Source organism: Geotrypetes seraphini, chromosome 2 (genome assembly GCF_902459505.1).
Source record: "Geotrypetes seraphini chromosome 2, aGeoSer1.1, whole genome shotgun sequence".
NCBI lineage: Eukaryota > Metazoa > Chordata > Amphibia > Gymnophiona > Dermophiidae > Geotrypetes > Geotrypetes seraphini.
In genome coordinates this window covers 356,106,603-356,134,403 of record NC_047085.1, presented here as the reverse complement: position 1 = coordinate 356,134,403, position 27,801 = coordinate 356,106,603, and the positions used below count along the sequence as shown (strand labels likewise).

The window sequence follows — 27,801 nt, the reverse complement described above, 5'->3', positions numbered from 1 at the left end:
GGGAATATTCACAGTATAACCATAAGTGCTCAGAACCTTTTTGGTAAAAAGATCACAAGCAGGGTCACATCCCTAAATGCACCTCTCGTTTAATCATAGCACTTAATTTGTTCATAATCTTACTATTGTGCAAAATTTAATACATCAATATTCAATGTATGTACTGTTTCATACACTTAACTGCCAAGATTTCATAAAAGACTCGTGGGTTCTCACATGTTTCACTAGACCGGCTTCCTCAGAGAACCCACTTTGGGAAAAAAACTCAAGTGAATGTATCTCCACAGCACAGGTTTTACATTCATTAATTAATCCACGTGCCTGCATTTAGGACCAAATAGAGACCCCCGAAGAAAACTATAGCGTCAAAACACAGACCATATTGGGTCCATATGTTTTTAGAGATTCAGGCCATAGACATTTTTATGTGGATTATTTGTTTCTTTTAATAAAGCCTTCATCTCCACAATTTCTTTGTTTTCAAGTAATCCGGTGTTCCATCTAATTTGAGTTTGGCCTAAATAATAAGCGCCAGAATCGTAGGTACTTTATGGTGCTTGACGCCACTATGGATGTGGCCAACACCTTCATAACTCATCACCCTCTCCCCAATCCTGACTGATCACTACCCATACATTTAGGAACCTTCAGGCTACTGACTCTGACATGCTGTCCACCACTGTCTCATCCCTTCTTTCAACTACTATGTCACACAAGTCTGTTGATGAAGCTCTCCTCTCCTATAACTCCATTCTCTATTCTGCTATTGATACCCTTTCCCCTCCCATTTCACATCCTGTAAGATGGGCCAAACCCCAGCACTAGCTGACCCCCAACATCCGTTACCTGTGCCCAAGCTGCTGAACATTTTCGGCTTAAATCCCGCATACATGCTAACTTCATACACTTCAAATTCATGCTGATGTCCTTCCATTCTACTCTTTCGCTTACCAAACAAGAATAAGACAACCATTTAACTTATTCTTAGTGCCAACCCTCGCCATCTCTTTGCCACAGTCAATTTTGTTCTCAAAGTACCCCCACTTCCTATTCCCTACTCACTTCCCCCACAGACAATGGCAGAGTTCTTCTATGCCAAGATTCACAAGATCCACCTTGAATTCTGAACCAAGTCACCTTCCCCACCGGATTGGAGACCTATTCTGGATCTAAAGGCAGTGAATGCATTCCTGCGAGTTCCACATTTCCAGGTGGAAATGGTGCGCTTGGTTGTTGTGGCAGTAGCCTCAGAGGAATTCTTGGCTTCCCTAGATCTCACAGAAGCATACTTCCACATACCCATTTTTCAGGAACACAGGAGGTTTCTGCGGTTCCACATGCTGGGACGGCACTTCAGTTTGCAGCTCTGCCTTTCGGGCTGGCCTCCACACCCAAAACCTTCACCAAGGTCATGGGGTAGTGGCTGCGCACCTTCGCTTGCAGGGTGTCTTAGTCCATCGTACCTGGACAACTGGCTGATCAGAGTCCTCTCACTGACGGAGGGACGCAGGGCAGTTCATCAAGTGGTGCAACTGCTGGAGCGTCTTGGCTGGGTGATCTACCTGAAGAAGAGCCACCTCGAGCCAACACAGGAATTGGAGTACCTGGGAGTCCGGTTTCACATGGCCAAGAACCAGGTTCTTCTCCCGGAACCCAGGAAGATCAAGATACGGAGTTCCATTCAGGTCATGTTAGTGATTCCGGCTTCTACGGCCTGGCAGTATCTGCAGGTCCTGGGTCTCATGGTGGCATCCAAGTTTCAAGTTTATTTAAAATTTACTATACCATCTACTCGAGACTTCTTGGCGGTGTACAAAAATGCTATAACAATATACCAATAAAAGTATAATTTAATGTAAAACAGATCAAGGGGAAAAAAAACGATTCAAGGACAAAAAATGAACAGGAACAAGATGTGATTCCATGGGCCAGATCGAGGTTTCAACCTCTTCAGCAGTCCCTATTGTCTCGGAATCCCCAGCGAGATTCTCTGAGTGTGCCACTTCCTTGGACGGCAGCAGCATGCTGTGGTGGTTGAATCCGGTGACTCTAGACAGAGGCCTCTCTCTAAGGGTCTTGGATTGGGTGACTCTGACTACACACGTGAGTCTTTCCGGCTGAGGGGCAGTGTGCATGTCTCACATTTACAGGGAAACTGAAGGAAGAAAACTCCTAATGCTGTTACCCTGTCTTTCAATTTCAGGAATTCTTTTCGAGACAGCTGTGTGGACCTAGCCACATCTGGAAAAATCCAGCTGGATGGCCACAATACTGAGTATCTTTTTTTTAAAAAATACATCTTCAGAATATTTTTTTTTCCTGTTCAGTTGAGAAGGTAACCTGGAGGGTCGACCTAGTAGAAATATCCTGGGAGTTTTCCAAGAAGTTAGACAAATCAATTGATTCTATGAATTGCCACCCTCCTTTGTCGCCACCTCAGCAGACCTAGTTTGAGGAACAAAACCATATTGACATTCTGAAATATTCAATTCTTTCACTTTATCTAACATTAATATCTCCTTTAAATATCTGCACAACAATATCTCAGGAGAAAGAAGACATATAGGAAAATTCAAAATATGTAATGTTCTTGAATGGATATGATTTTCTAGAAATTCCATTTGCCTATGGATCAATAAATTGTCTTTAATAAAAGCTGTAGAAGCAGATTTGCAATTAACCACAGAGGAAGACATTTCTGACAATCTAGTAAACATAGAATCAATTTTAGAATCCTCCACATTAAATTTATCAACCATCTGCTGAGAAAAACTAAAGAGTTGTGGAATAGTGGTCTTTATACACTCCTCACTCCTAACCACAACTTGTCAGATGTCTTTCAAGGTAATATCCTGAGGTTGATAAATAGTTTTAGTTTGGCTAGGACAAACCACAGTGTTGGGAAATTACAGCCTGTGGCTTCAATGTATAAACATCAGTAGGTATCTTGTCCTTAGGGACAACACCATCTTGGGAAGATGCCCCTATGGGACCAGTCAGAGTAAAAGGAGGGGAAGGAGTGGATCTTCAACCCTCACTCAAAGAGGCACTGAACACAGATAGATCACCTAAAACTATAAGAGGTAACTTTATCTGTACATTCTTGTCTATAGGGCCCATTGACTTAGAGGTACTTGTACTTTTTATCTTCACTTTTCATTTAACAATCATTGCAATTAAAAGAAAAAATACTTGGGAGAAGAGTAATAGATAAAAATTCTTAGTTCTCCCCAACTGATTCCAGCTCCCTCTGCCTCTTAAGGGGCCTAACGTGCCCCTTGTGACATGCCCCTTAGGGCACAACACAGGCGCTTCCTGTCTTTAAAGGTGGTCCCATGGTGAAAGATGACATCAGACAATGCCCAAAGAGGGGTCCAAAGCAACATGGAGCCTCTCTAGCATGGTTTCCCAAACACTCTCCTGTGGGGTACAAACAGGAAGAGCAGCTTCCTCCCATTTTACAGCACTTTCAAAGCATTGAAATTTGTAATATGATTAGATCTATCATGTCTATATTATGCATGTATGCTTTTAATCATTTTGTTTTATTACTGAACCAGAGGAAAGAAGAGAGTGAGAAGATGAACGAGTATGAAGAGAAAATGAGACAAGCTGGTTTAATAATGAATTCTACTGTAGCAATTCTTCCACAGGTATCTCTAACTGAACAAACCATACAAAAAAATCAAACTTGTTATATCAGATTATTGATATGCACAGTGAAGTAACTTGAAACTTGTTTTTTGTTTACTTCCTTGGTGGGGACAGAGGAATTGCTTTTATTGTGACGAGAAGACTTGTTCACTCTGTCATACATAGTTCACATTTGCTGTGCCACAAAAATTCTATTATCCTAGGACAAGCAAGCAGTATATTATCGCAATTAGGTGACATTATCCACGGAGCCCGGCTTGGACAGTGCAAAAGTGCACTGTCATTTTAAAAATCTTAAGGCTGCCTGTACCGCACATGTGCAAGTGCCTTCCCGCCCAACGTCGACTCGCGTGACCATCAGTTCTCATTTTTTTTTTGTGGAGTTGAGAAGCTGCTGTGCTTGGACATTCTCCAAGCACATAAAACTTGTCTTTTCAGTACCTTCTCATTAGTTTTTTCACAGATTTTTTAAATATTTTTTAAATTGTTTTTCCATCATCCCATTAATGTTTTTATTTATTTATTTATTTTAATCAGAGTTTTTGTTTTGTGCCTTCAGACTCCCCTCAATCAGGGACTTCCTTAGGCCTCATTCAGGGACTTCCTTAGGTGACTGAGACAATCAGGGCCTTAGGCCCTTCCCCGTGCATCACAGTTTTAGGATTGGTAAAACCCGATGCTAAATTGCCAAGCAATGTAAGTGAATCAATCACTTGGCTATTTTGCATGGGGTTTTACTAATTTGCATGGCTGGAATGGAAAATGGGCGATTGAGGGGAAAAACATGCGGAAGGCCATTTAGTGAATCGGGTTGGTTAACTGCGATCGTCACTAATCCTGTGAAAACAGGTTTAGCATTGATCGCTGACTTTAATGAGTCTAGCCCTTTGTCCCTACCAAGTTTCAAGATAAAAGTATGCATGTATGTTTGAAATTTGGTGAAACATCCATGGATAAAAATATACCTTTGGCCTTTGTCCCAGTGAGAAAAGTTTTACAGTTATGCCTGTATTGTGCTGTCAAATTAAGCTAACTATAAAATGTCACTTTTACAGAGTCCAAGAACACCACCAGGTTTTGAAAAAAGTTTAGCTAAAATTTTTGAATCCCATGACAGAGAGCTGGAGAGCCAGCAAGCTTCCATTAATACCTTGGAACTTCTGGTATCAGAGCTAACTGATGAAAGAACTGCAAAAAATGAAGAAATACTGAAACTAAAGGTATGACCATCACTACCCAGCAATTGCTGATATTTCAAAAGATTTTAATTAGAGAAGCCTGATGGTTATACTTGCTCCAGAAATCTTGGAATATTTATCTTATTATTTGCCAGTGTAAAGAAAAATTCTTTGAGTGTTAAACTGAAAACTTACTTATCTTAAACATTGGATTTCAGGGGCAGTTATGTGAAAAAGAAAACATGCGACTGGAAATGCAGAATTTACTGGCAGAGTACCAAGATTTACAGATTCAGTTGACAGATGCTAGGCAAGAAAGAAAACAGAGGTAAACTGGTACTCGAGGACCAAAAAGATCATAGAAGCGAAATTGTGTAAGGATTCTGTACAGGTGTTTCACAATATCATACAGGTACAACACTGATTTTCCGCCAGCAAATGGTCCGTGTATCTGCAACCTGATGCTTGAGCTGGCCTCAGCTCTCCCTCTGATGTGACTTCCTGGTCCGACAAGGCCATCTCGAGCAGAGGGTTGCAGATGCTGCTCGCCGCCGGCAAAGATTTAAAGAGGTATGGGGTGAGGGGGAGGTGGAAAGGAGGAGAGGAGATGACCACCTTTGGTTCGGCAAAACTGTTAATCTGGCAAAAGTTTGGAACCAGGGGTGCCGGAAAATCAGTGCTATATCTGTATAATATAACCAAATAATACCATTTTACAATATACACTAAGGGGCTCATAATAAAAATTTTTAAAAAGTCTAAAAATTGGTCTAAATGGGTACTTGGACGATCAAAAAGCCTGATCGTCCAAACCAAAGCTGATTTTAGGCATATCTGAAACCAGCTTAGGCCTTTCCCCTGCCTCTAAACGCATAGAGCTAAAAGAGTCATTTTTAGAGGAGAGGAAAGGGTGGGAGGTGGGCCGAACTACACCTAGGCGTACAGAAGGTATAACCAAACCTTTTGACAGGTTGCCTAGTCGGCACTTATACGTTTTGACTTACACCAAGTCAAACAGATATAAGTGCCGAAAAAAGGCCCGCTGAGCTGATGGCGGCTGGCGAGATCAGTTCAGTGGCCCGGCAACCTACCCACCCAAACCCACTGCAACCATCGCGGCAGGAGAGATTGGCTATCTCCCCTGCCGCGATGCGATCACCCCTCAACCCAAACTGCTGCGACCCGCGGCAGTAGAGATGCCCAATCTCTCCTGCCGCGGTTTGTGGGAGTTCGGGTAGAGGGATGATCGCATCGTGGCAGGGGAGATAGCCAATCTCTCCTGCCGTGATGAATTTCTCCCCCCCCCCACACCAATTACGAGCGGGCCAGGAGGGAGCCCAAGCCTTCCTGGCCAGGTTACCCCCAACCCCCACTAAGATATGGGCAGGAGGGATCCCAGGCCCTCCTGCCCTCAACGCACTCCCCTTCCACGATTGCCCCCCCTGAACCCCTGATCGCCGACCCGCAAGATACCCCCCCGCCAACCCCACCACCCCAATCCGCCTCCCCATACCTTTACAAGTTGGCCGAACGGACGGGTCCCAAGCCCGTCCGTCTAGCAGGCCAGCCATCCTTCGAATGGCGGGCCTTAGGGCCTGATTGGCTCTGGCGGCTCAAACCCCGCCTGAGGCGTCTGGGCCAACCAGAATTGGCCCAGTAGTCTTAGGCCCCTCCTGAGGGCGGGGTCTTAGGCACATGGGCCAAGTTATACTTTACAACACTGGACATTATAATACCAACACTGGACATTATAAAACAAACTTAGAAAGTAATGCTCCAGTCATGGTACTTGGGTTTGTCATGCCACTAGGACTTGCGTGTATCTGAGAAGCTGAAAACTATGCCGTCGGTAGTTTCACTAGCAATAGGGTCTCCCAAGGTGGACAGGTTTCAGTGGAGATGCCATACTAACGATGTACCACCCATCTGGGCAGCAGCAGATGGGCAGTGTTGGAGGTGGAGGATTGCTTTTGATGCGACAATGGCGACAATATTGAATTTATACTGCGCAGAAGAAAGACCCAGCAATATTCTGTATTCTGCCAAGAAAACTTGATGATGAGACATAAAGAATTGACGTATAGTGCTAGAAGATGGTCCCCTAGGTCAGAAGGCATTCACTGTGCTACTGGGAAAGAGCTGGTCATCACCCAGAGTATACTCAGTGTTTGTGAAACTGATGAATCAAAGCCACCAGGACATCCTGATGCTGATGTTTCTGGATAGAAAAGGGAGATTAGAAGCTGTAAAGATATCCTCAGCATAGGAACATGGAATATAAGAAGCATGAATCAAGGAAAACAAAATTGATTTTTTTTAGGGGTCATTGAACTCAAATGGGCAGAACAGGGCCATTTTCAAAATGGCATGGCATTCATCTTCAACAATAAGCTTTCAAAGACAGTATTAAAATACAGTGTTATCAGTGATAGAGTCATGTCAATCTGTCTACAGGGAAAATCGATCAAGGTCACCTTGATCCAAGTATATGCTCCAACGACAGACATGGAAGATGAGGAGGAGTTCTACGAACAACTTCAAAATGAAATAGATCATACGCTGATCATTATGGGAAATTTCAGTGCAAAAGATGGAAGTATACCTGAAGATGCAAAACAAACTGTAAATCATGAATATGCATTTCCAACACCACAAATGTCACCAGTACATGTGGACCTCTCTAAATGGTATGTATCTAAATCAAATCAATTACATCTGCATAGGACAGAGATGGAAATCTTCAGTTTTGACTGCAAGTTTTAATCAGATGCTGATTGTGAAAGTGACTACAAGCTTTTGACATGCAAGATCAAAGTAAAGCTTTGCAAGAAGATCATTAGAGACCTCCCAAAGTATGACATTGAAAATATTCTATCAGACCATTGAGTAAAACTAGACAACATATTTGCCTGTCTTAATACAGGAGATAAGAGAGCCCAAAGAGTTAAGGAATGGCATCAAAACCATAATTAGTGAGGAAGCTTATTTTTTTTAAAAAACCCACTCCAGAAGAAAGAGAGAGCCAAGAAATCACCTTGGATCTCAGAAGAAACCAGAAAAGAAGCAGATCAAAGAAGACAAGCAAAACTTTCTGGTAATAGAGAAAAAGTATCACAAATGAACCAAGTGTTTCAACATCAAGTTCAGCAAGTCAAAAAATGATATCTAAAGGATATTTATCAGAAAATTGAATCAGAACATGTAATCGGAAAACCCATATTAGCATTATCAGGAGGTTAAGAGATTGCTTCCAAGTTTATTTACATTTTAATAAACTGACCCTCAACGTCAGAAATTCCAGCTCAATTAATGACGCCAATGGAACGATATTGAATGATCCAGAAAGCATTAAAAGAGATGGAAAGAATGTACAGAAAATTTATACTAAAAAGGCAATGAGGATAACATTGGGGAAATTGAACAGGAAACTGACACTAAAGAAGAGACAGATATTTTAGAAGAAAGTCATAGCAGCAATTAAAACTTTATAAAAAAACAATTCACCTGGTATCAATGGTATTCCAATTTAATTAATCAAAGGCTCAGAAGGTGCTATCATGGCCCTCACCTGACTGTGTCAACAGATTTGGAAGGAAAAAACATGGCCAACCAATTGGAAAAGATCACTGTTCATACCTATACCAAAAAAGGGGACGCCAAGGCCTGTAAATACTGCAAAACAATTGCATTAATTCCACACGCCAGCAAAATATTGCTGAAAATAATACAATGAAGGCTATAATCATACATTGAGCAAGAACTACCCAAAGTTCAGGCTGGTTTCAGAAAAGGTCGAGGAACAAAAGACATTATTGCCAATGTTAGATGGATTTTGGAGAAAAGCAAAGAATATCAAAAGCCCCTGTGCTTTTGCTTCGTTGACTATAGCAAAGCTTTTGACTGTGTAGATCACGATAAACTGGAGAACTCTTATCACAAATAAGAATACCCAAACACACAACTCAGCTGATAAAGTATGAAAACCAAAAAGCTGCAGTGAGAATATGTATACCCTAGTGCAGACATGTCAAACTCTGGCCCGCGGGCCAAATCTAGCCCGTGGTGTATTAAAAGTTGGCCCGCCAGACATTTTCAATTTTATACTTAATCTGGCCTGCTGGCATGAGCTGCTGCTCTTCACTCACATCTGCCTTCGCCTGGTCTCCTCTTCAAAGCAGCCGGCTGAGGATCGCTGGCCATCTGTAGTGAACCTCACAGGCTGCCGTTGACCTCGGTAATACGTTCCCTCTGATGCGATCCCATATGTCAGAGGCGGGGCAGGACAGCAGCAAAGGGAACGTGCTACCGAGGTTGACGGCAGCCTGCAAGGTTCACTACAGCCAGCTGGTGATCCTCAGCAGGCTGCTTTGAAGAGGAGACCAGGAAGCTGGGAAGGAGGGAGGGTAGGAACGGTGGGCCAAATCTGAAGGTGAGACCGGGAAGAAGAAGGGGGAAAACATGCAGGCCTTCGGGACGGAGTGGCGGGCCCTGGTGTAGAAGTACCCAGAGGGGGAGAGAGAGGAATCCAGACATGCATATGCCAGACTGAGGGGAGGGTGGGGTAGGGAAGAAATAAAACAGGGAGAGAGATGGTGGACAATAGGATTGAGGGAGGGAAGGAACAGAAAGGGAGATAAGTTAGACACAAGGATTGGTGTGGAGGAAGGGATAGAGATACTGGATAGGAGGGTAGTTGGGAAGAGAAAGGGAGAGATGGTAGACCCTGGGGTGGTGGAGAAGGAGGGAGAGAAGCTGCACGAAAGGGTAGTTGAGAAAAGGAGAGATGGTGGATCTGGGGATGGTGGGGTCCATCGCTGCAGCTGCGGGGATGGAGATGAAAAAAAGGAAAGATGCCAGACCTCCAGGGGAGGGAAAGGGAAACAGAATGGGAGGACAGATATGGAAAATGGATGGTTAGCACAGAGAAAGAAGAAAATGACAAATGGACAGGAGACCCTGGCAAGCGAGTTATCAGAAGACAACCAGAGTCTGGGAACAACAAAAGGTAGAAAAAATAATTTTATTTTCTGTTTTGTGATTACAATATGTCAGATTTGAAATGTGTATCCTGCCAGATCTGATGTTAGACAGTGAGCATGACCTAGGACCTAACAGAGAGAGGAAAAGTCTTTTTTATTTATTTTGTTTACACCACAGAGTGGGGTTGAAGACATAACAGTATACTTCTACTAAGACTAAGCCTTAGTCACTTAGGGGTACTTTTATTAAGGTGCACATTTAGCGCACACTAAATCAGTTAGCATACCTTAATAAAAGGACCCCTAAGTATCTTAATTAAAAATTTGGCCCACCACTAAGCCTTTTTTTCTGATTTCAGCCCCTTATGTGATTGAGTTTGACACCCCTGCCCTAGAGGAAAGGAGGGACAGGGGAAATAAACTAAACTAAACCTTAAGTTTATATACCGCATCCTCTCCATAATTTTAGAGCACGGCACAGTTTACAAAAGCTTAATATAAGGAAGGAACAGCATAATGGGGTTGGAGGTTGAGTATAGGGGGAAGAGAGCCTTACATTTTTGTGAATAGCCTAGTTTTTAGATGCTTTCGGAATAGTTGGAAGGAGCCCAGATTCTGTAGTGGGGCAGAAAGGTTATTCCAAAGCCCTGTGATTCTGAAGAAGAGAGATTTCCCTAATCTTCCCGCATAGAGGATACCTTTTAGCGAGGGGAAGGATAGTTTAAATTTTTGGGTGGACCTGGTGGTATCGGGACTCAAGGAGTTCCAAGATAGTGGAATTAGGGGAGGGAGGATCTTAAAAGCTAGGCAGGCGCATTTAAAATGAACCCTGGGAATTACTGGAAGCCAGTGAAGTTTGGACAGAAGTGGGGAAACATGATCAAATTTGTTTATTGTGAAGATCAGCTTGGCCGCAGTGTTTTGAATTCACTGAAGTCTTTGGAGACTTTTTTTGGTTAGACTTAAATAGAGTTACAGTAGTCTAGTCTGGAGAGGATGATAGATTGTACATGGATGGCAAAATGTTGTTGGTGGAAGCAGGATCTCACTTTCCTCAGCATGTGGAGGCTAAAAAAGCATGACTTTACCAAGGAGTTGAGATGGTCATTGAAGGAAAGAGAAGAGTCAATAATGATGCCTAGAACTTTGCTTGAGAACTCAAGCTGCAGTGTGGCGCCAGAAGGCAGTGAGATGAGGGTGGGTAGCTGTTCTAATTTTGGGCCGAGCCAAAGTAGTTTCATTTTGGACTCGTTCAGTTTCATTTGTACTGTGAGGGACCAGGATTGGAGTTTTATTATCCATGCTATTATGTTCTCAGAGAGGTTGGTAAGGTTCAAATCTGTCTCGAGAAAGACAAGGATTTCATCAGCATATGTGTGGAATGTTTCAAGGGAAGGTAGATGGAAGAGTTTCAGGGAAGACATATAGATGTTGAAGAGAATAGGGGATAGAGGTGATCCCTGCGGTACTCCGCAAGTCCGTTTCCAAGGAAAGGACATGGTGCCATTTGTGTTAACAGTGTAGGAGTGGAATCGTAAGAATTTCGAGAACCACGCTAAAACTGTGGAGTCAATGCCTATCTCGGAAAGTTGATAAATTAGAATATCGTGGTGGACAACATCAAAAGCTGCAGAAAGATCGAATTATAATAGGACAGCAAACTTATTACGAGAATGTAGTTGTTGCACTTTGAAATTAATGAGGCCAATAGGGATTCGGTGCTGAAGCTGGGTCTGAAGCCATATTGGTAAGGTAAGAGAATGGAGAATCTCTCTAGGAAAGATGAGAGTTGGGTAGATATGCTGACCTCTAGCATTTTGGTAAGGAGAGGGATATTTGCTATGGGACAATAGTTAGATGGTGAGGAAGGGTCAAGGTCAGCTTTTTTCAGTAATGGAGTCAAGGCTCAATAGTAAAGCAGAGTTTGTAAATCTGGTGAGGGATGAGATGGCCTGTGTGGGCACATTTGCAGGATTTCAGTTTGAGGCAGAGTTTAGATATCTGGGATTCGGATACGTGCTCAAAGACAGTCCAGGATCTGTCTGCTGGGATAGGGTTAGAGTCGGCTGGGAAAGGGTTAGAGTCGCTGGGAACCAGAGAATTGTAAGAGACTGCTGGTGAGAAGGAGCTTCTTATGGTAGTGATCTTTTCATTGAAGAATTTTGCTACGTCATCTACTGATGGGGAGGTGGGGGGGGGGGGAATGATGTACTCGTTTTTAGAGGTTAAAAAGCACCAGATGTTAAACAATGTACTACTCTGGTTGTTGGATCTGGAGATTTTATCACCATAGAAGTTCTTCCTTGTTTTTTTTAGTACTGTGTTGTAGAATTTGATATTGTCCCTCCAGGACTGTCTGCCTGCAGGGCATTTAGATTTTTTCCATTTACGCTTCAGTGCTCGACATTTCTGCTTCAATTCTCTGTGGTACGGAAGATACCAAGGGGCCTTAAGGGAGTAGGAGATAGATTTTGTAGATAAAGGGGCAAGAGCACAATAGGTAGTCTCGGAGAGGTTTACCCAGTTGTGCCAGTTGATTTCTGGGTCAACAGGCTTAGAACAGGAGGGAAGCTGGTTGAGAAATTGGGTCCAGAACAGATTGCTCACAATTTTTTTGCGGAAGGTAATAGAACGGGGTGGAGATCCAAGGTGAGATATGAAAATGGGGAGTCAGAAAGAGGCTAAAAAGTGATCGGACCAAGGGACATGTTCCCAACGAGCATCTTCGGGAGAGATTTTGTGCTCAGTAAGTTCGAGGAAACTGATGATGTCTAGTGTATGCCACTTTTAGTGGGTTGGAGAGGACGCAGGAGAGGGAAAACCTAGAGAAGTGAGAAAGTTGTTGAATTCAGTAGCATCCTTGCTGGTGTTATCATCTAGGTGGAGATTAATATCGCCAATGACCAGTAACCTATGAAATTTTAGGAAGGCGCTTGTTAAGGTCTCAAGGACAAGTTCAGAGGATTTATTCCAGGGGGTTGATGGCCGATATAGTAACAAGATACCCAATGGGTGGGAGTGGTGTTCGTCGTTGACTGAAGCTCACATATATTCTAGTGAAGTGTAGCTACCTTTTTTGAGGAGCTGAACGTCGAAGAATGATTTGTAGAGGAGTGCCAGGCCTCCTCCTTTCCGGTTAATTCTGAGAGAGAAGAGGCCATGGTAACCATGGGAGCAGAGTTCATTTTGTGTGAATAAATCGTCTTTGTCGATCCATGTTTCTATGATGCACAGTAATCCAGGATTGAAGTCCCCAAGTATGTCCTTTAGTATTTTGGTCTTGTTTCAAGTTGATCTGGCGATACAATAGAGGGTTGGGACTGGGGTGAGAGAGTCAGAAGTGAGGTTGGGTAGATTGGCAGGAGGAACGGGCTTTAAAGAGGAGTAATTCAAATACTTGAAAGGTATTAATGTAGAACAAAATATTTTCCAGAGAAAGGAAAATGGTAAACCCAGAAGACATAATGTGAGGTTGAGGGGTGGTAGACTCAAGAGCAATGTAAGGAAATTCTACTTTACGGAGAGGTTGGTGGATGCTTGGAATGCAGTCCCGAGAGAGATGGTGGAGAGGAAAACAGTGACAGAGTTAAAAAAATGTATGGGATGAACACAGGTTCTAGAATCAGAAAATAATAGTAAATATTAAAGAACTAAGGCCAGTACTAGGCAGACTTGCACAGTCTATGTCTGTATATGGCCGTTTGGTTGAGGATGGGCTGGGGAGGGCTTCAATGGCTGGGATGGTATAGATAGGCTGGAGTGAGCTTTGATGGAGACGTCAGTAGTTGGAACCTAAGCACAGTACCAGGCAGAGCTTTGGATTCTTGTCCAGAAATAGCTAAGAAGAAGAAGAAAAAAATTAAATTGAATCAGGTTGGGCAGACTGGATGGACCATTCGGGTCTTTATTTGCCGTCATCTACTATGTTACTATGAGAATAGAATATGGCAACACTGGTTTCCAATAAAATGTGGCATTGGTCAAGGATGCATCTTGTCACCTTACCTGTTCAACTTTTACAGTGAAGCCATCTTCAGAAAAGCGAATTTGGAAGAAGAGAGTGTTGGTTTCAGAGTTGGTGTTTGAAATATAAACAACCTGCGTTATGCAGATGATACTCATCACCAGCAGCAAAAAAGACATGCTGTATCTACTGAGAGATCAAAGCCGAAACCAGATAACATGGGATTAGAACTGAACATAAACAAGATGATGATCATGAACACAGAAAATGAAGATTTTGAGCTTGAAGGCGATAAAATAGAAGTTGTAAAGGATTTCAATCTCCTGGGATCTTTCGTAAGCAAAGAAGCAACTAGCAGGGAAGAAGTACTCTGCTGAATAGCACTTGGTCATGCTTAAATGAAGGTTCTCAATAAAGTATTCAAAGGCAAGGAAATAACACTCCAAACAAAGATCAGACTTGTCCACGCACTCATATGTTTGCTGATATGTTTCATGATACAAGCAGAACAGACATGTTTCTCAGGGAGAGTCCCCATACTCCTCTCTCTTCTGTTTTCAGGGCTGACTGCTTTTTTTATGCACAGAGAAGTTGAAGGACAGCCCATAGATAAGAGATGAGGAGCAAAAAAGAATGCAAACGAAGCTCCCTACACAAGAAGAGGTTGACTACCCACAGGTTCAGGAATATAGAGTACATATCTATAAGAAAAAAAAAATTAATGAGGTAAGAACTTAATCTTTCCTTATGAAATGCAAATTATGTCCCTCAAATAATCTTCCTTTCTGAAAAATCCTATTTAAGATATTTCATTGTCTCAGGTAGCATTCACACCATGCAAGAGATGCCTTAAAAAAAGAAGAAGAAGAGCCTCCCTGAACTAGAAGAAATAGTACATAATACCAATGCACATATTTATACCTGCTCCAACGTTGATGTAACTGCATGGGTGTGCTCTGAATGTATTCATGAATTAGGCACCTCTACACCGTGAATACTTACAAGTGACCTTTTTGCTTGGGGAAATTATAAAATTACCCCTTTAATGTGGTTTTTGGTCCCTTTTTTTCCTGATAAAATTGTGCAATATTGAAATTTTATATTTCTTAAAATTGTTATTTGTTGACGTGATTTTTGTTTCATTTATTTTAATTTGCAGTGAGTTATACAAGCAGCCAATTATGCAAGACTTGAGGAAAGAAATGGAGAAAGAAATTACTGAAAAAAGACTAGCTAAGGTACATATTTAGCATAAAATTATGATCTATAAAATACCTGCAATATAATATATTTATTTATTTAATCTAATCTAATCCTTAGGTTTGTATAAATATTTATAGCCCAGATATCACACAATTCTATGCTGCTTACAATAAGTAATATTAGGCGCTTAGAACTTCCCTATCTGTCCAAACTCTCAATCTAACTAAAGCACCTGAATAAACATTTAGTAACATACTAAAGTTATAACAAGGTAAAAAATAAACCAAAATACAGAATAGCAAAAAATTAAACCAAAATCTAGCAGAAAAATCAAAATAAAGTTGAAATTAAATAAAATAAAGTTCAGTCTAAAAATCATAGTATCAGTCCAATCCTCAGGATACTGTTATAGTGTCCCCTTACTGCAACACAGATCTCAATGTTCAATCTGCTACCAGTTGACCCAGCATAGGCAGCTGTAGTCCTCCAGAAAACATGGCACAGCAGGATCGCAGACCACAGGCATTCACCCCACTTCAGTGCACACCTCAATCCTCACTCAAGATGATGCAGGAGGCCGCTTCAGGTCGACATCCCATTGCCTGCCAAACATTAGTCAGTCTCTGCCATAGCATCGGATCCCCCAACATGGGCAGGTGCCAAAAAACTAACTCCATCTCTGCGTGACGCCGTAAAATAAATCAGACATCAACAGCAGGGAACCAGCGGGAAGCAGGCGAACACATCCACACATCGCAATGCATGTGAAACAGCCACACCAGAAAAGCGACGGGCGCTATCCGCTGACTACCAACAACAGCAGGCAGGTAGTTGGAGGTTTTCTGCCATTAACGGTCAAACAGGAAGGAAATACTATGTAAAGCCTTCATCACCACAGATCAAATTTAAAAACAAAATAAACCATAATAATAATAAACTGATTGAAAGTAAGCAGTAAAGAACAAAAATAAACTAAAAAAAGATGGCGGGAGGTACCACAACCCATGACATAGCCAGGTGCCATCTTGGAAAAAAAACAACTCAACAATGAACATGAAATATGGAGGTGTTAACACACAAAATATTTTCATTAGTACAGAGATTCTGAAAGACAAATATGCTCAGTTCTGAAGACGTCCATAATGATGGTACTTCAAAAAGATATAAAAAGGATGGAGTTGGTCCAAAGGGCATCTACTTAAATGGTCTGTGGTGGTCTTCACAAAGCATATACGGATAGACTTAAAGATTTAAATATGCATATTTTGAAATAAAAGTGAGAGGGGGGATATATGATAGAGATATTTAATTACCTCAGTGACATACATTCACAGTAGGCAGTAGAGTGGTCCATAAGACTTATGGTAAAAGTTTAACCTTATCAGAACATGTCTCTAAGTCCGAATATGTTCTCTATCATGTAGATAAGATATGGTTAAAATTTGTAGTAGTTTGGGACAAATTTCGAGGTCACTCATGGTCCTACAGTATCCTTATAATGTGACTGGCTATTCATAACAATATGGTATTGTGGTTAGAAACTTAGGGATCCTTTTACAAAGGCGCGCTAGGGCCTTAACGTGCGCAATAGCGCGCATTAAATTCCCGAGCACGTTAGCCACTACTGCCTCCTTTTTAGGAGGTGGTAGATTTTCGGCTACCGCACGCTATAGTGCGCGGTAATTTTGTGCGTGCGCTAAAAACCCTAGAGCACCTTCGTAAAAGGAGCCCTTAATATTGGTTGGATACTAAGGACTCCTTTTATGAAGGTGTGCTAGGGTTTTTAGCGCACACACAAAATTGCCGCGCACTATAGCGTGCGGTAGCTGAAAATCTGCCACCTCCTAAAAAGGAGGTGGTAGTGGCTAGCGCACTCTGGAATTTAACATGCGCTAAGGCGCTAGCGCGCCTTTGTAAAAGGAGCCCTAAATAACTATTTTTTGAAGCTGTTATTGACAACAGCGTTTTTATTATTATTTCAATAATAACTTAGTGCTAGTACTGCTGTAAAGCAGAAAGTTAGTTTAGTGATAAATAAGCAGTTGAAAACTGAGTTGATGTCACATTTTAGGATAAAATCTAAGAGGTAAAAATGTCAAAGACTAGAAGCAGTGCTGAAGTATGGCTGCTAGGGAAGGGCACTGATGAACTATCTAGTTCAAATCTTCCAGCTAATGGGGATATTCTTCAATTGATGATTACTTACACACTGACAAAAAAGCTGCTTTGAAAGAGGCAGCTCATCTGGCCATGTTCAAGATCTTGGAAATTTGACAGTATGCAAGAGTACCACATCAGCAAATAGACTCAGGGATTCACATATTGAAGCTTTATGATGAATATGAGAAGCTAAAAAAAGAACCAGCACAGATGCAACAAATGTGATCTGGTGAATCAAGAAGTTTCAAGTTTCAAGTTTATTGATTTTTGATATCCCGATCATAAAACAAATATCTGACCGGTTAACAATTAAAAAAAATTTAAAATAGGAGAGTAAGAACTAGTTATTGGTGTGTTAGAAAAATTAACGAAAGACATATACTGACAAACATGACCGTGAGGAAAAATGGGAAGGAAGGAAAAAGTTACATAATATTAGAGGAAATGAGATAGAGGGAAGGAATAGGACATGAAGGACAAGGGTGCATGGTATAAGAGATATGCGCAGAAATGAAGGAGATCTATTGGGACAAGGATGAATAAGTAAGTGGATATAAAAGATTAGGAATTGTTAAAGGCATCCTTGAATAGGAAAGTTTTAAGATTAGTTTTAAATTTAGGTAAATGAATTTCATCCCGAAGAAATTGAGGGAGAGAATTCCATAATGTAGGGGCTGTTATAGCAAAATTAGATTTCCTTCAAAGAACGTCTTGTCCATCTTTTTGATGTTGTTACCAATGATGCACTGGTCGCAATGAAAATTGAATAAGACAGACCATTTCTAATCATGCAGAGGCAAGATGTTTCATCAAGCAGCATGGCCAGCATTGACACTGTACTTACAAGGAGGAGAATAGCAAGAGTGTGAAAATAAAGATTTAGTAAGTTTATAACCAAAGTAGAGGCAGAAAATGTCATCATCAGTGGTTCTAAACAGCTAACTCTTCCTCTGACTAGTGAAATTATCTGATTCCAAGAATATTTCTGAAGTTGAATTCAGATCTGATTTTGAAGTCAGCAGAACCCTTTGTTCTAGTTCTCTGTCAAAATGGCCAAGGGTGAACATCCTTGCATATCCTGAAGTTGCCAGAACATTAGATCATGTTAATTTGCCAGACAGGGGTGCCACATTTGTCATTGGTGCTAGTGCCAAAGCACTTGGCCGTGATGTAAATGAAAAGACATTGTCAAGAAGTTCACTCCGATGTTCACAGTACAAGAACTGTGAGGAGGCAGCCATTCTGAAGATTGAATTCCTTAATGAAACAATAGAAACTCCATTACATGTTTAGATGGAAAATTAATATAAAGTTTGTACTTGCATTTTATTTATTAAATTAAAAATCATTTAGCAACCTTTAAATGTTCACCAAAAGGGCTTATAATTTGGCTGAAAGACAACATGTTGGCACTAAACATCTCAAAAACTAAAAAGAGGGGATGACCTTAGGTGCTCCTTATAGCCTTACAAACAGTCACATCGATTAAGATCCTTGGAATCACCATTTATCATAAACTTTCATACCACGATCATATCAGTTGCAAGGTAAAATCTTGTTTTTATAGATTACGCTTGATTCGCTCTGTTCTAAAATTCCTCGAGCCTAAATCATTAAGCATATTGATTGATTCATTAATTAATTATTGCTAAGCTTGACTACTGTAATTCCTTATTTATGGGAATTACACAAAAGGAAAAAAGGCATCTGCAAATAATCCAAAATATAGCCATTAAACTTATCGCAAACGCTAAAAAATTTGACCATGTGTCACCACTGCTAGACAAAGTGTACTGGCTACCAATCACTCATAGAATATCATTCAAAATAATACTGTTATCTTTTTAAAACACTATCATCAAAAGAGCCACAATTTGTAAACAAACTACTTATCCCTTATAGTCTTGCCGTTCACTTTGGTCTGTCGACCAACACTTGCTGTCTGTCCCATCGTTGAAGATAATAAGTACACAATGTCACTACATCTTCTCTGTTGTTGCGCCCCTACTTTGGAATGCCTTGCCACTACACTTAAGAGAAGGAAAAAACCTTGACCGTTGTAAAAGCAACTTGAAGTGTTTTTTTTATTTAAGGACACCTATAGTCTATAATTAGTTACTGACTGATGCTTCATCTCTCCTCAGCCAATCCCTTCTAAATTGTTCGCCCCTTAAATGTTACCTTTTCTTCAAAGATTATATTTCATCCCATCCATTCCTCTTGTTCAAGTCAGTGTTTTTCTGTATTTAAATATGTATGGTACCCAGTTTTAATTGAATCGAACCTCGCATAGGAAACCAGATAAGTGATTGCATCAAATTTTAATAAAAACTTGAAACAATTAACAGTGACCAGACAGAGAACAAAAATAGACTTATGGCGATCATGTCCCATGAACTTGATTTCTTTTGGACCAACGTAGTAAGCAGGCATCTTTCAGTTGAAAGGAAGCTCTGGAATGAGGCCACATTGGATGATGATGAAAGGGAATGGACTTTGAAATAATCAAAGGAAATACAGTGGTACCTCGGTTTACGAGTGCACCGGTTTGCGAGTGTTTTGCAAGACGAGCAAAACATTCGCAAAATCGGCGCCTCGGAAACCGAGCGCGCTTCGATTTGCGAGCGCCCCCCCCCCCCCTGCGAACCGGCACCCCCCCCTGTGATCTGGCACCCCCCCCCCCCGCCGCTGCCATCGGGCACCTCCCCGCCGCGACCTGAGGTCCCCCCAACCCTCTTCTTACTTTTCTGTAGCCTCCACAGCGGCACCGGCACCAGCATGTCCTGTGCGTGGTACCGGTGCCTGAAGATCTGCTTCCTGTGCAAGGCCTGAGAGTTCACGTCGAACGTGAACTCTCAAGGCCCAGCACAGGAAGCAGATCTTCAGGCACCGGTACCACGCACAGGACATGCTGGTGCCGGTGCCGCTGCGGAGGCTACAGAAAAGTAAGAAGAGGGTTCGGGTGGGTTGGGGGGACCTCAGGTCACGGCGGGGGGATGCCCGATGGCGGCGGGGGGTGCCGGATCGCAGGGGGGAGGGTGCCGGTTCGCGAGGGGGGCCTTTGGGGGGAGCAATGCCGGTTCGCGGGGGGGGGGGGAAGGTGGGGGGTGGAAACATATCAAAGCAAGTTTCCCTTACTTTCTATGGGAAAACTTGCTTTGATATACGAGCATTTTGGATTACGAGCATGCTCCTGGAACGGATTATGCTCGTAATCCAAGGTACCACTGTATTCCTATAGGAAAAAAAGTGGTGGATGCAAAAAAAATGACCTTCAGCAGAGGTAGTTTTATTTATTTCAAAATTTGATATACCACTCCTATTGTACATAAACATATCTAAGTAGTGTGCAGTACATAATATCCGAAACCAGCATCGGGGGCTCAGCACCGGAGCGTGAGAGAACCGCTCCGCCCCCTCCCCCGAGCCAGCAGGGGATCCTGCACTAAAGCCAGCAGAGCTGACCGAAACCAGCATCGGGGGCCCAGCACCGGAGCTTGAGAGCACCGCTCCGCCCACTCCCCCGAGCCAGCAGGGGATCCTGCACTAAAGCCAGCAGAGCCAACGGCGCGCTGTCATTTGGCGCGCCGACAAAGGCGCACGCGCCTTTGTGAAGCGACTTCGCGAAGAGACACAGGACGCCGAACAACACAACGCTCCCAATAGAAGTCATTCCGACACTCGCTTAAGAAAACCCAATCGCAACACCACCAGAAGAGCAGAAAGGTAAGGAGACAACTTATGCTCTTCCCCTTTCAAGTCCTAATCTCAAAACTAAAACCCACCTCAGGATCAACACTGCCAATCCTCCTCCACATTTGCACACAGATTCATCTTGAAGAAGAACCACCCCCATATACAATCAAAAATGACATCCTACACAACTAAACTCCTGTTCTCCCTCCTACTACTCTTCCCGCTCCTAACAAATTGGAAAACATCTGGATACCACATCTCCCCCATCCCAATTCTATCAGTCCAACAGACACATCCAACCTTCAAGAAAACCCCAACCATCCAGAAATCTGATAGACTGTTCAACAATCACTTATAAAAGCATCCCCCCAGTTGGGGAAAAAGACCACCCCTCAAGCCAAGAACAACATCCCACACCCATCCACAACCAAGAAACCTCCTCCATCCAAAATGCACCCCAAATCCCAATACAACCTACACTTCAATAGCCTGTGCATATATGAACATAAGATCGATAAACCCAAAGGCAGACCTAATAAAGGACTGGATAATTAAAGAACAGCTGGAACCTGGTTAACATCTGACTCAGATCCTTGCATAACAGAATTCTGCCATAAGGGATATAAAGTAGAGCTAGTTTGCAGGGAAAAAAAGCGAGGGGGAGGATTAGCAATTCTAGCTAAAAAAAATCTCAACATAAAAGTCCTAGACAAACACACTACACCCGATCTAGATCTACTAGCCTGCCAACTATCTGGCGATACAATCAAAGACACCATAACCTGTATTCTCTGCTATATGGCACCAGGAAAATGGAGTGCTACAAAATATATGCTTGAAGACTTCATCTTCCAGAACTCTCTAACATCAACCTACAACCTGCTACTAGGAGACATCAATCTCCACCTTGAAGACCATACCTCCACTCAAACTGAAAGCCTACTCGCCTACCTCAAAACACTATCCTACCAAATACTCAACCCCCCAACCCACACACGAAAAAGGCCACCAACTAGATATTTCAGCATTCATGACACAACAACCTCACACACCTGAAATACACATATCAAACGGATCCTGGAACTCCTCCCTCTGGTCAGATAATTATAAATACACCTTCAATATCAACTGGGCTCAATGCAATTACAAACACAAACCCCACAAATCCCCCATCAAAACCCGCCCAAAAATCGAACCAACCACATTCTGGGATAAAGCAGATCCCGAAATCGAATCCATAGACCCCAAAGAATTCATACCACAATGGCAAACATTAAGCGAAACAATCCTAAATGAGCTCCAATAAAATCAAAACACAAAATCTGCAGACAATCAGACAAATGGTTCGACGCCGAACTTCTCCAACTCAAAAGGCACTGCAGACAAATGGAAAGAAACTGGAAAAAAATAACCAACATCAATCCAAAATAGCATGGAGAAGTCTTATCATACAAGACCAAGCTCAAGGAAAAAAGAAAAGATTACTACTCCAAGCTGGTAGGCACGGAGTCTATAGACTCAAAAAAACTTTTCAACCTAGTAAAAATCCTCACCGACGCCAAACTTTACCTAGCAGCTCAAGGAAAGCACCCACCAACAGCCACCCAACTCGCAGACCACTTCAAAAACAAGATCACAACAATCAGGACTATCTTCAATAACACACGACCCCACCTCGTTTAGATAACAACAAATCAATAACACACGACCCCACCTCGTCGAGATAACAACAAATCCCCCAATAGGAGAAGCCATTGCAGCAGACAGGATCTGGACCGAATTCCCTGCAGTAAACTGGACAGATATGAATCGACTCTACAAAAAATACAGTCAAGCCTCATGCGACCTAAACCACTGCCCCTCATGTCTGATAACTAACGCCACCCCCAAATTCAAGGCCAGCCTCATGCAATGGATCCAAATTACTCTCACTGAAGGTCAATTCCCACAGCACTTAAGAGAAATCATAATCACTCCAATTGTGAAGGATGACAAAGATAACCCCACTAACTATAGACCCATCACCTCAATACCAATATATGTCAAAATTATAGAAGGACTTGTTCTCCAATACCTCACAAATTACCTGGAAGACCACAATCTTCTCCACCCCTCTCAATCGGGGTTCAGATCCAACCACAGCAAGGAGACCCTACTAGTAACCCTACTAGACACAGCCCAACAGCACCTCAGCAAAGGCAGAAGGATGCTGATAATTCAACTTGATCTATCTGCAGCATTCGATCTGGTTGACCACACCATCCTACTACAGACACTAGAAGCCATAGGGATTTCAGGCAGGGTATTTAACTGATTCCAAGGATTCCTTAAAACCAGATCTTATAGAGTTAAATCAAACAATCTTAAATCAGATCTATGGTCCAACCCCTGTGGAGTACCTCAAGGATCACCACTCTCACCTATTCACTTCAACCTCTTTTTATCCTCTCTGGGTTCCACCCTAGACAACCTAAATGTAACCTCTTTCAGCTATGCTGATGACATCATCATACTTCTACCCTTCGATTCTCCTGACCCCACTTCTACAGAAAAATTTGAAAATACCCTACAAGCAGTGGAAAAATGGATGACAGACCACAAACTAAAACTGAACACGGACAAAACAAAATTTCTACTCCTCGGAAAGGATAAGAACCCCTCCACCACAGAACTAGAAATTAATTCCTCCAAATACCATATACAACCCACCCTTAAACTCCTGGGAGTAACAATATACAGATGCTGCACAATGCAAGCCCATATCAACAAGACCACCCAGAGAGCATTTCTAACCATGCGCAATTTACGTAAAATCAGAAAATTCTTCGACAAAGAGCAATATAGGCTCGTAGTCCAATCCCTAGTACTAGGTCTACTGGACTACTGCAACATCCTCTACCTGCCTTGCCCTGCAACAATAATAAAACAATTACAGACAATCCAAAACACTACACAGACTGATCTACTCGCTAAGAAAATTTGAACACGTCGCCACTGCCTACCTAGACTCACACTGGTTACCAATACAAGCGCAAATCCAATTCAAATTATACTGTCTATTATTCAAAGCAATAAAATGCTCAGCCCCCAATTACCTAAACAACCGCCTGAACCAAAACCTCGCCGCTAGACAAAGAAGATCTAAGACTCCATTTACCTACCCCCCACTCAAAGGCACCCAGCGTAAGAAGATGTTTGACAGTCTACTAGCGACGCAAGCAGCGAAATTGGACCATTCCATCTCCAACCTGCTGATAACAACAAGCGATTTCAAATCTTTTCGCAAAGAAATCAAAACCCATCTATTCAAAAAATTTATACAGATGTCTTAACTACAACCTGGATTCCCCTCAGTGTAACTCCCCCATCCTCCCTTCTTCACCGTTTACCCTTCCCCTCAAAGCCCTAGCTTGTCAATTGCTTCCCTAACTGCATATATACTGAAACTGCACTATCTCCTATCTGTACAGCATCCCAAATTGTATATCCACTGGAATAGCCCAATCCTCCTTGCCGTATCCCTTTCCCTAAACTATACTACACCATTCTTGTTGTAACTCCTCTGGAAATGTTGTTCTTCTTGTAACTCTTCTGGAAAAGTCCAGAAGTCTCTTTGTAATCATCCTGGAAATGTCCAGATGTCTCTTTTGTAATCCGCCCAGAACTGCAAGGTTGAGGCGGAATAGAAATCAGTAATGTAATGTAATAATAGAAGCAAAACTATATGTAAAAGTATCAAAAATAAAAACAAAAAATATAATGAAAGCTGTGTCTAAATTAAAGAAAGCATGGGAAAGCACAGGATTTCTAAGGAAGAGCAAGGGATTAATAGAGATTAGTTGTAGGTATAGATGGACAAAACTGTGGATGAGCCATGTGATCTCTGTCATAATTTTCTCTGTTTCAGAAGTATTTCTAATTCACTTAGGGCTCCTTTTACTAAGGTGCGCTAGCATTTTTAGCGTGCGCTAAATGAAAAATACTAACACAAGCTCTATGGAGGCGTTAGCGTTTAGCATGCGCGGCATTGTAGCGCACACTAAAACCGCTAGCGCACCTTAGTAAAAGGAGCCCTTAGTCCAGGAAGTGTGTTAATTAGCATTGTTTACTTACTTTAGAAAATCGAGCCTGTTTTTGGCCCTTAAAATGGAATTGAAAACCCCGAGCAAAATCAAATAGATTTTTCTTCCCTTGTAGAAATCTGTGTAGTTTTGTAGTGTTTCTGAATGTCTGAACAGTGCTGTACAATGTGGGGAGTTGAAAAAAAAAATAAAAAATCCCTCCTAATGCAAATGCTTCTAATCACTTCTGTAAAGTGACAGATTAATAATTTAGCAAATATATGTACCTGATGTAAATATTATAATTATAGTTTTTATCATGAAATCTTTCTTTTCTTTCATTTTATATTTACAGAATGAAGCAGTCGAACAAATAAGGAGATTTGAATCTGAGTAAGTTTTGTAGCTTTGACATGCTTTCTTTTTGTAAGCCATTTTAAGGTCACAAATATAGCCAAATCTGTAAATGGAACTGGGCTTATATCTAGCAAAATAAACATTTAAGAGACTGAGTGAGAAGTGATGCCCAGGTAGTTTTATTACCATTAGTTTCACATGATATAGCAGTATGTATTTTTTTACAATTAGAGCTATTTTATTGGCAAACTGAACTTTTGTCCCAGTTGTTTCCGTGCTGTAAAAATTGTGAACCTTTAAGCGCTTTGAACTAGGCTTGCTTTTCTGAAATAGGCTATGAAAACTGTAGGCTATTTATAGCTATTCTGCATACTGTTTCAGATTCTTTAATTTTTAATATTGCAATTTGTATTTCTTTTCATTGCTTTTTATAGCTTCTCCTTGTGACTCTGGGTAATGGAGGATTAAGTGACTTGCCCAGAGTCACAAGCAGCTGCAATGGGGGGAGGGGGTGCATATCTTTAATAGTGTTCTTAATCATGATTAAAATTTTAATTCCCTACTTTGAACCTTGCAATGGGTATCAGTGTTGCACTTTGCAGGTCTTTCTAGATCAGTGTTCTTCAGCCTTTTTTACACCTATGGACTGGTAGAAATAAAAGAATTATTCTGTGGACCTGCATTGGTCCACAGACTGGCGGTTGAAGAACACTGGGCTAAGTCGTGGGCTAGACACCCCGCCCATCTCTACCCAATCTCCACCCCAGACCCCGCCTCCATAATAGTTCTAATTGTAACACTATTTTTTCCATTCATTTTTCATAGATACACACAATATAATCTTAACAACATATAATGATTAACCACAAAATTAAACTACACAAAGTACACTGACAGCAGATGTAAATTCTCAAAATTGACATAATTCAGTCACTAAATTTAAAAATAAAATAATTTCCCCCCTACCTTTGTTGTCTCCCTCCCTCTATGCTATGCCTTACCTTCTGGCCTGCTCCTGCCTGGCCATTTTATGCATCCCCTGGTGTTATCTTCAGGCCGGCTCTCTCTTCCTCACTGATGCAGTGCACAAAGCTGCGGGCAGCGGCTCCTTGCACGTTCCGTACCTCATCTGGAAGCCTTCTCTCTGATGTGGACAAGTGGGTTATGTCTGTCTACCAATGGATGCAGATGGAAATAGTTCTCAAGTAATTCATACCTTAAGGGTATTGCGCAGCATAGAATGTTAGTATTTCTGTTTCCTAAGCAGATAGATGATGGGCTAACTTCCCTGCTCCTGACCTAGTTTCTAACTACGAGTGACCTTTAAGTACACTTTTGAGATTTTATGCTCCTGAGCCAGTTGAGATAAGGGCGCCTGTTTGGCTGTGTTTCATTTGGAAATGCCCTCCTGGGCTTGTTCTTCTGACCCAGGTGCTTGTTTGGTTTAAGCTTCTGCTTGAAAACAAGACAGCTTCTCTACAGAGCTGAAGTATATCTCAAAGGTCTCTGAGAGCCTTTCCTCCCTCCAAACCACTGACAGTTTCCCTTAGAATCTGCTTGCATTTGGTGAGCCTGTTCTGATTTATTTCAGTGCTCTAGTATTATCTCTGTTTCTGTTCCATATTAAACATGCAAAGGTATCTGGCTTGTTTATTCCTCAGTTGCCCGAGTTACTGACAGGAAGCTTTGATCTTTGGTTTCTTTAAGTATCTAATCTGTAACTCTATGTGGAGGACTAGCTTTTTGTTATATCTACTCCTGGTTCTGAAATGACATTGACAGCGGTACCCATAAATAGGGCATCAGATGCAGCATTCACATGCACTTGTCATAGCTATCATATTACATACAGCATCTACACATGTGACTTCAGATGCAGCAGCCACCTGTACATAACATCAGTTTCAATCAATAACATTTCTGTCGCATATCATTTATTATGCAATCGTTCTCCTTATCTTTGCAGTTTGTGAATATTGCTAAAATATGCCTGGTTTGTATTTGCCATGTGCAATGGAAGTTTTATGGAATTTGAGTACCTGAAGTGATATATTTTGTTAAATGATCAACTGTACTGTTTTGTATTCCAGAATATGAAAAGCTTTGAATACATTTTGATAATCCATAAAAATAGCTTTGATCATATTTTCTGATGCTTTGCAGTCAGTGAAACTGTTCTATGTTCCTTCTCTTCAGCCCCATATTTTTATAAGTCAGTCCTAAAGAAACTAACCAATTTTAAAATGAAATCTGTGGAGTTTTGCCTCATGCTACTTGTGTTTAAAAATCCGCTTTTTATATTGACAGATTAGCAGAGACAAGAAATGCCCTTCAAATTGCAAAGGATGCCTTAACTGAGATGTCCAAAGAAATAGAACGGACACGAACTTTGGAATACAGAGCTTTCCAAGATAAAGAACAACTGAGGTCAAAACTTGAAGTTGCCTGTGAAGAGCGAGACAGATTTGAGAAGGTCAGTAGTCCACACTTGAAATATTTTTCTTTCACATTTGATTACATCGGGAATTCTTAATCTTTTTTTCATTCCC

General features: G+C 41.6%; 1 protein-coding gene across 3 annotated transcripts in view; it reads left to right on the top strand.

Moving 5' to 3' along the window:
- The window catches only part of KIF15 (kinesin family member 15), a 288,169-nt gene that overhangs the window by 238,564 nt on the left and 21,804 nt on the right, over positions 1-27,801 (top strand). For all 3 annotated transcript variants that reach the window (XM_033930440.1, XM_033930441.1, XM_033930439.1), the window contains exons 28-33: positions 3,561-3,653; positions 4,710-4,874; positions 5,051-5,160; positions 14,935-15,013; positions 25,251-25,288; positions 27,560-27,725. In XM_033930440.1, the coding sequence (XP_033786331.1) occupies positions 3,561-3,653; positions 4,710-4,874; positions 5,051-5,160; positions 14,935-15,013; positions 25,251-25,288; positions 27,560-27,725 (651 nt within the window). The remainder of the gene's footprint in view (positions 1-3,560; positions 3,654-4,709; positions 4,875-5,050; positions 5,161-14,934; positions 15,014-25,250; positions 25,289-27,559; positions 27,726-27,801) is intronic.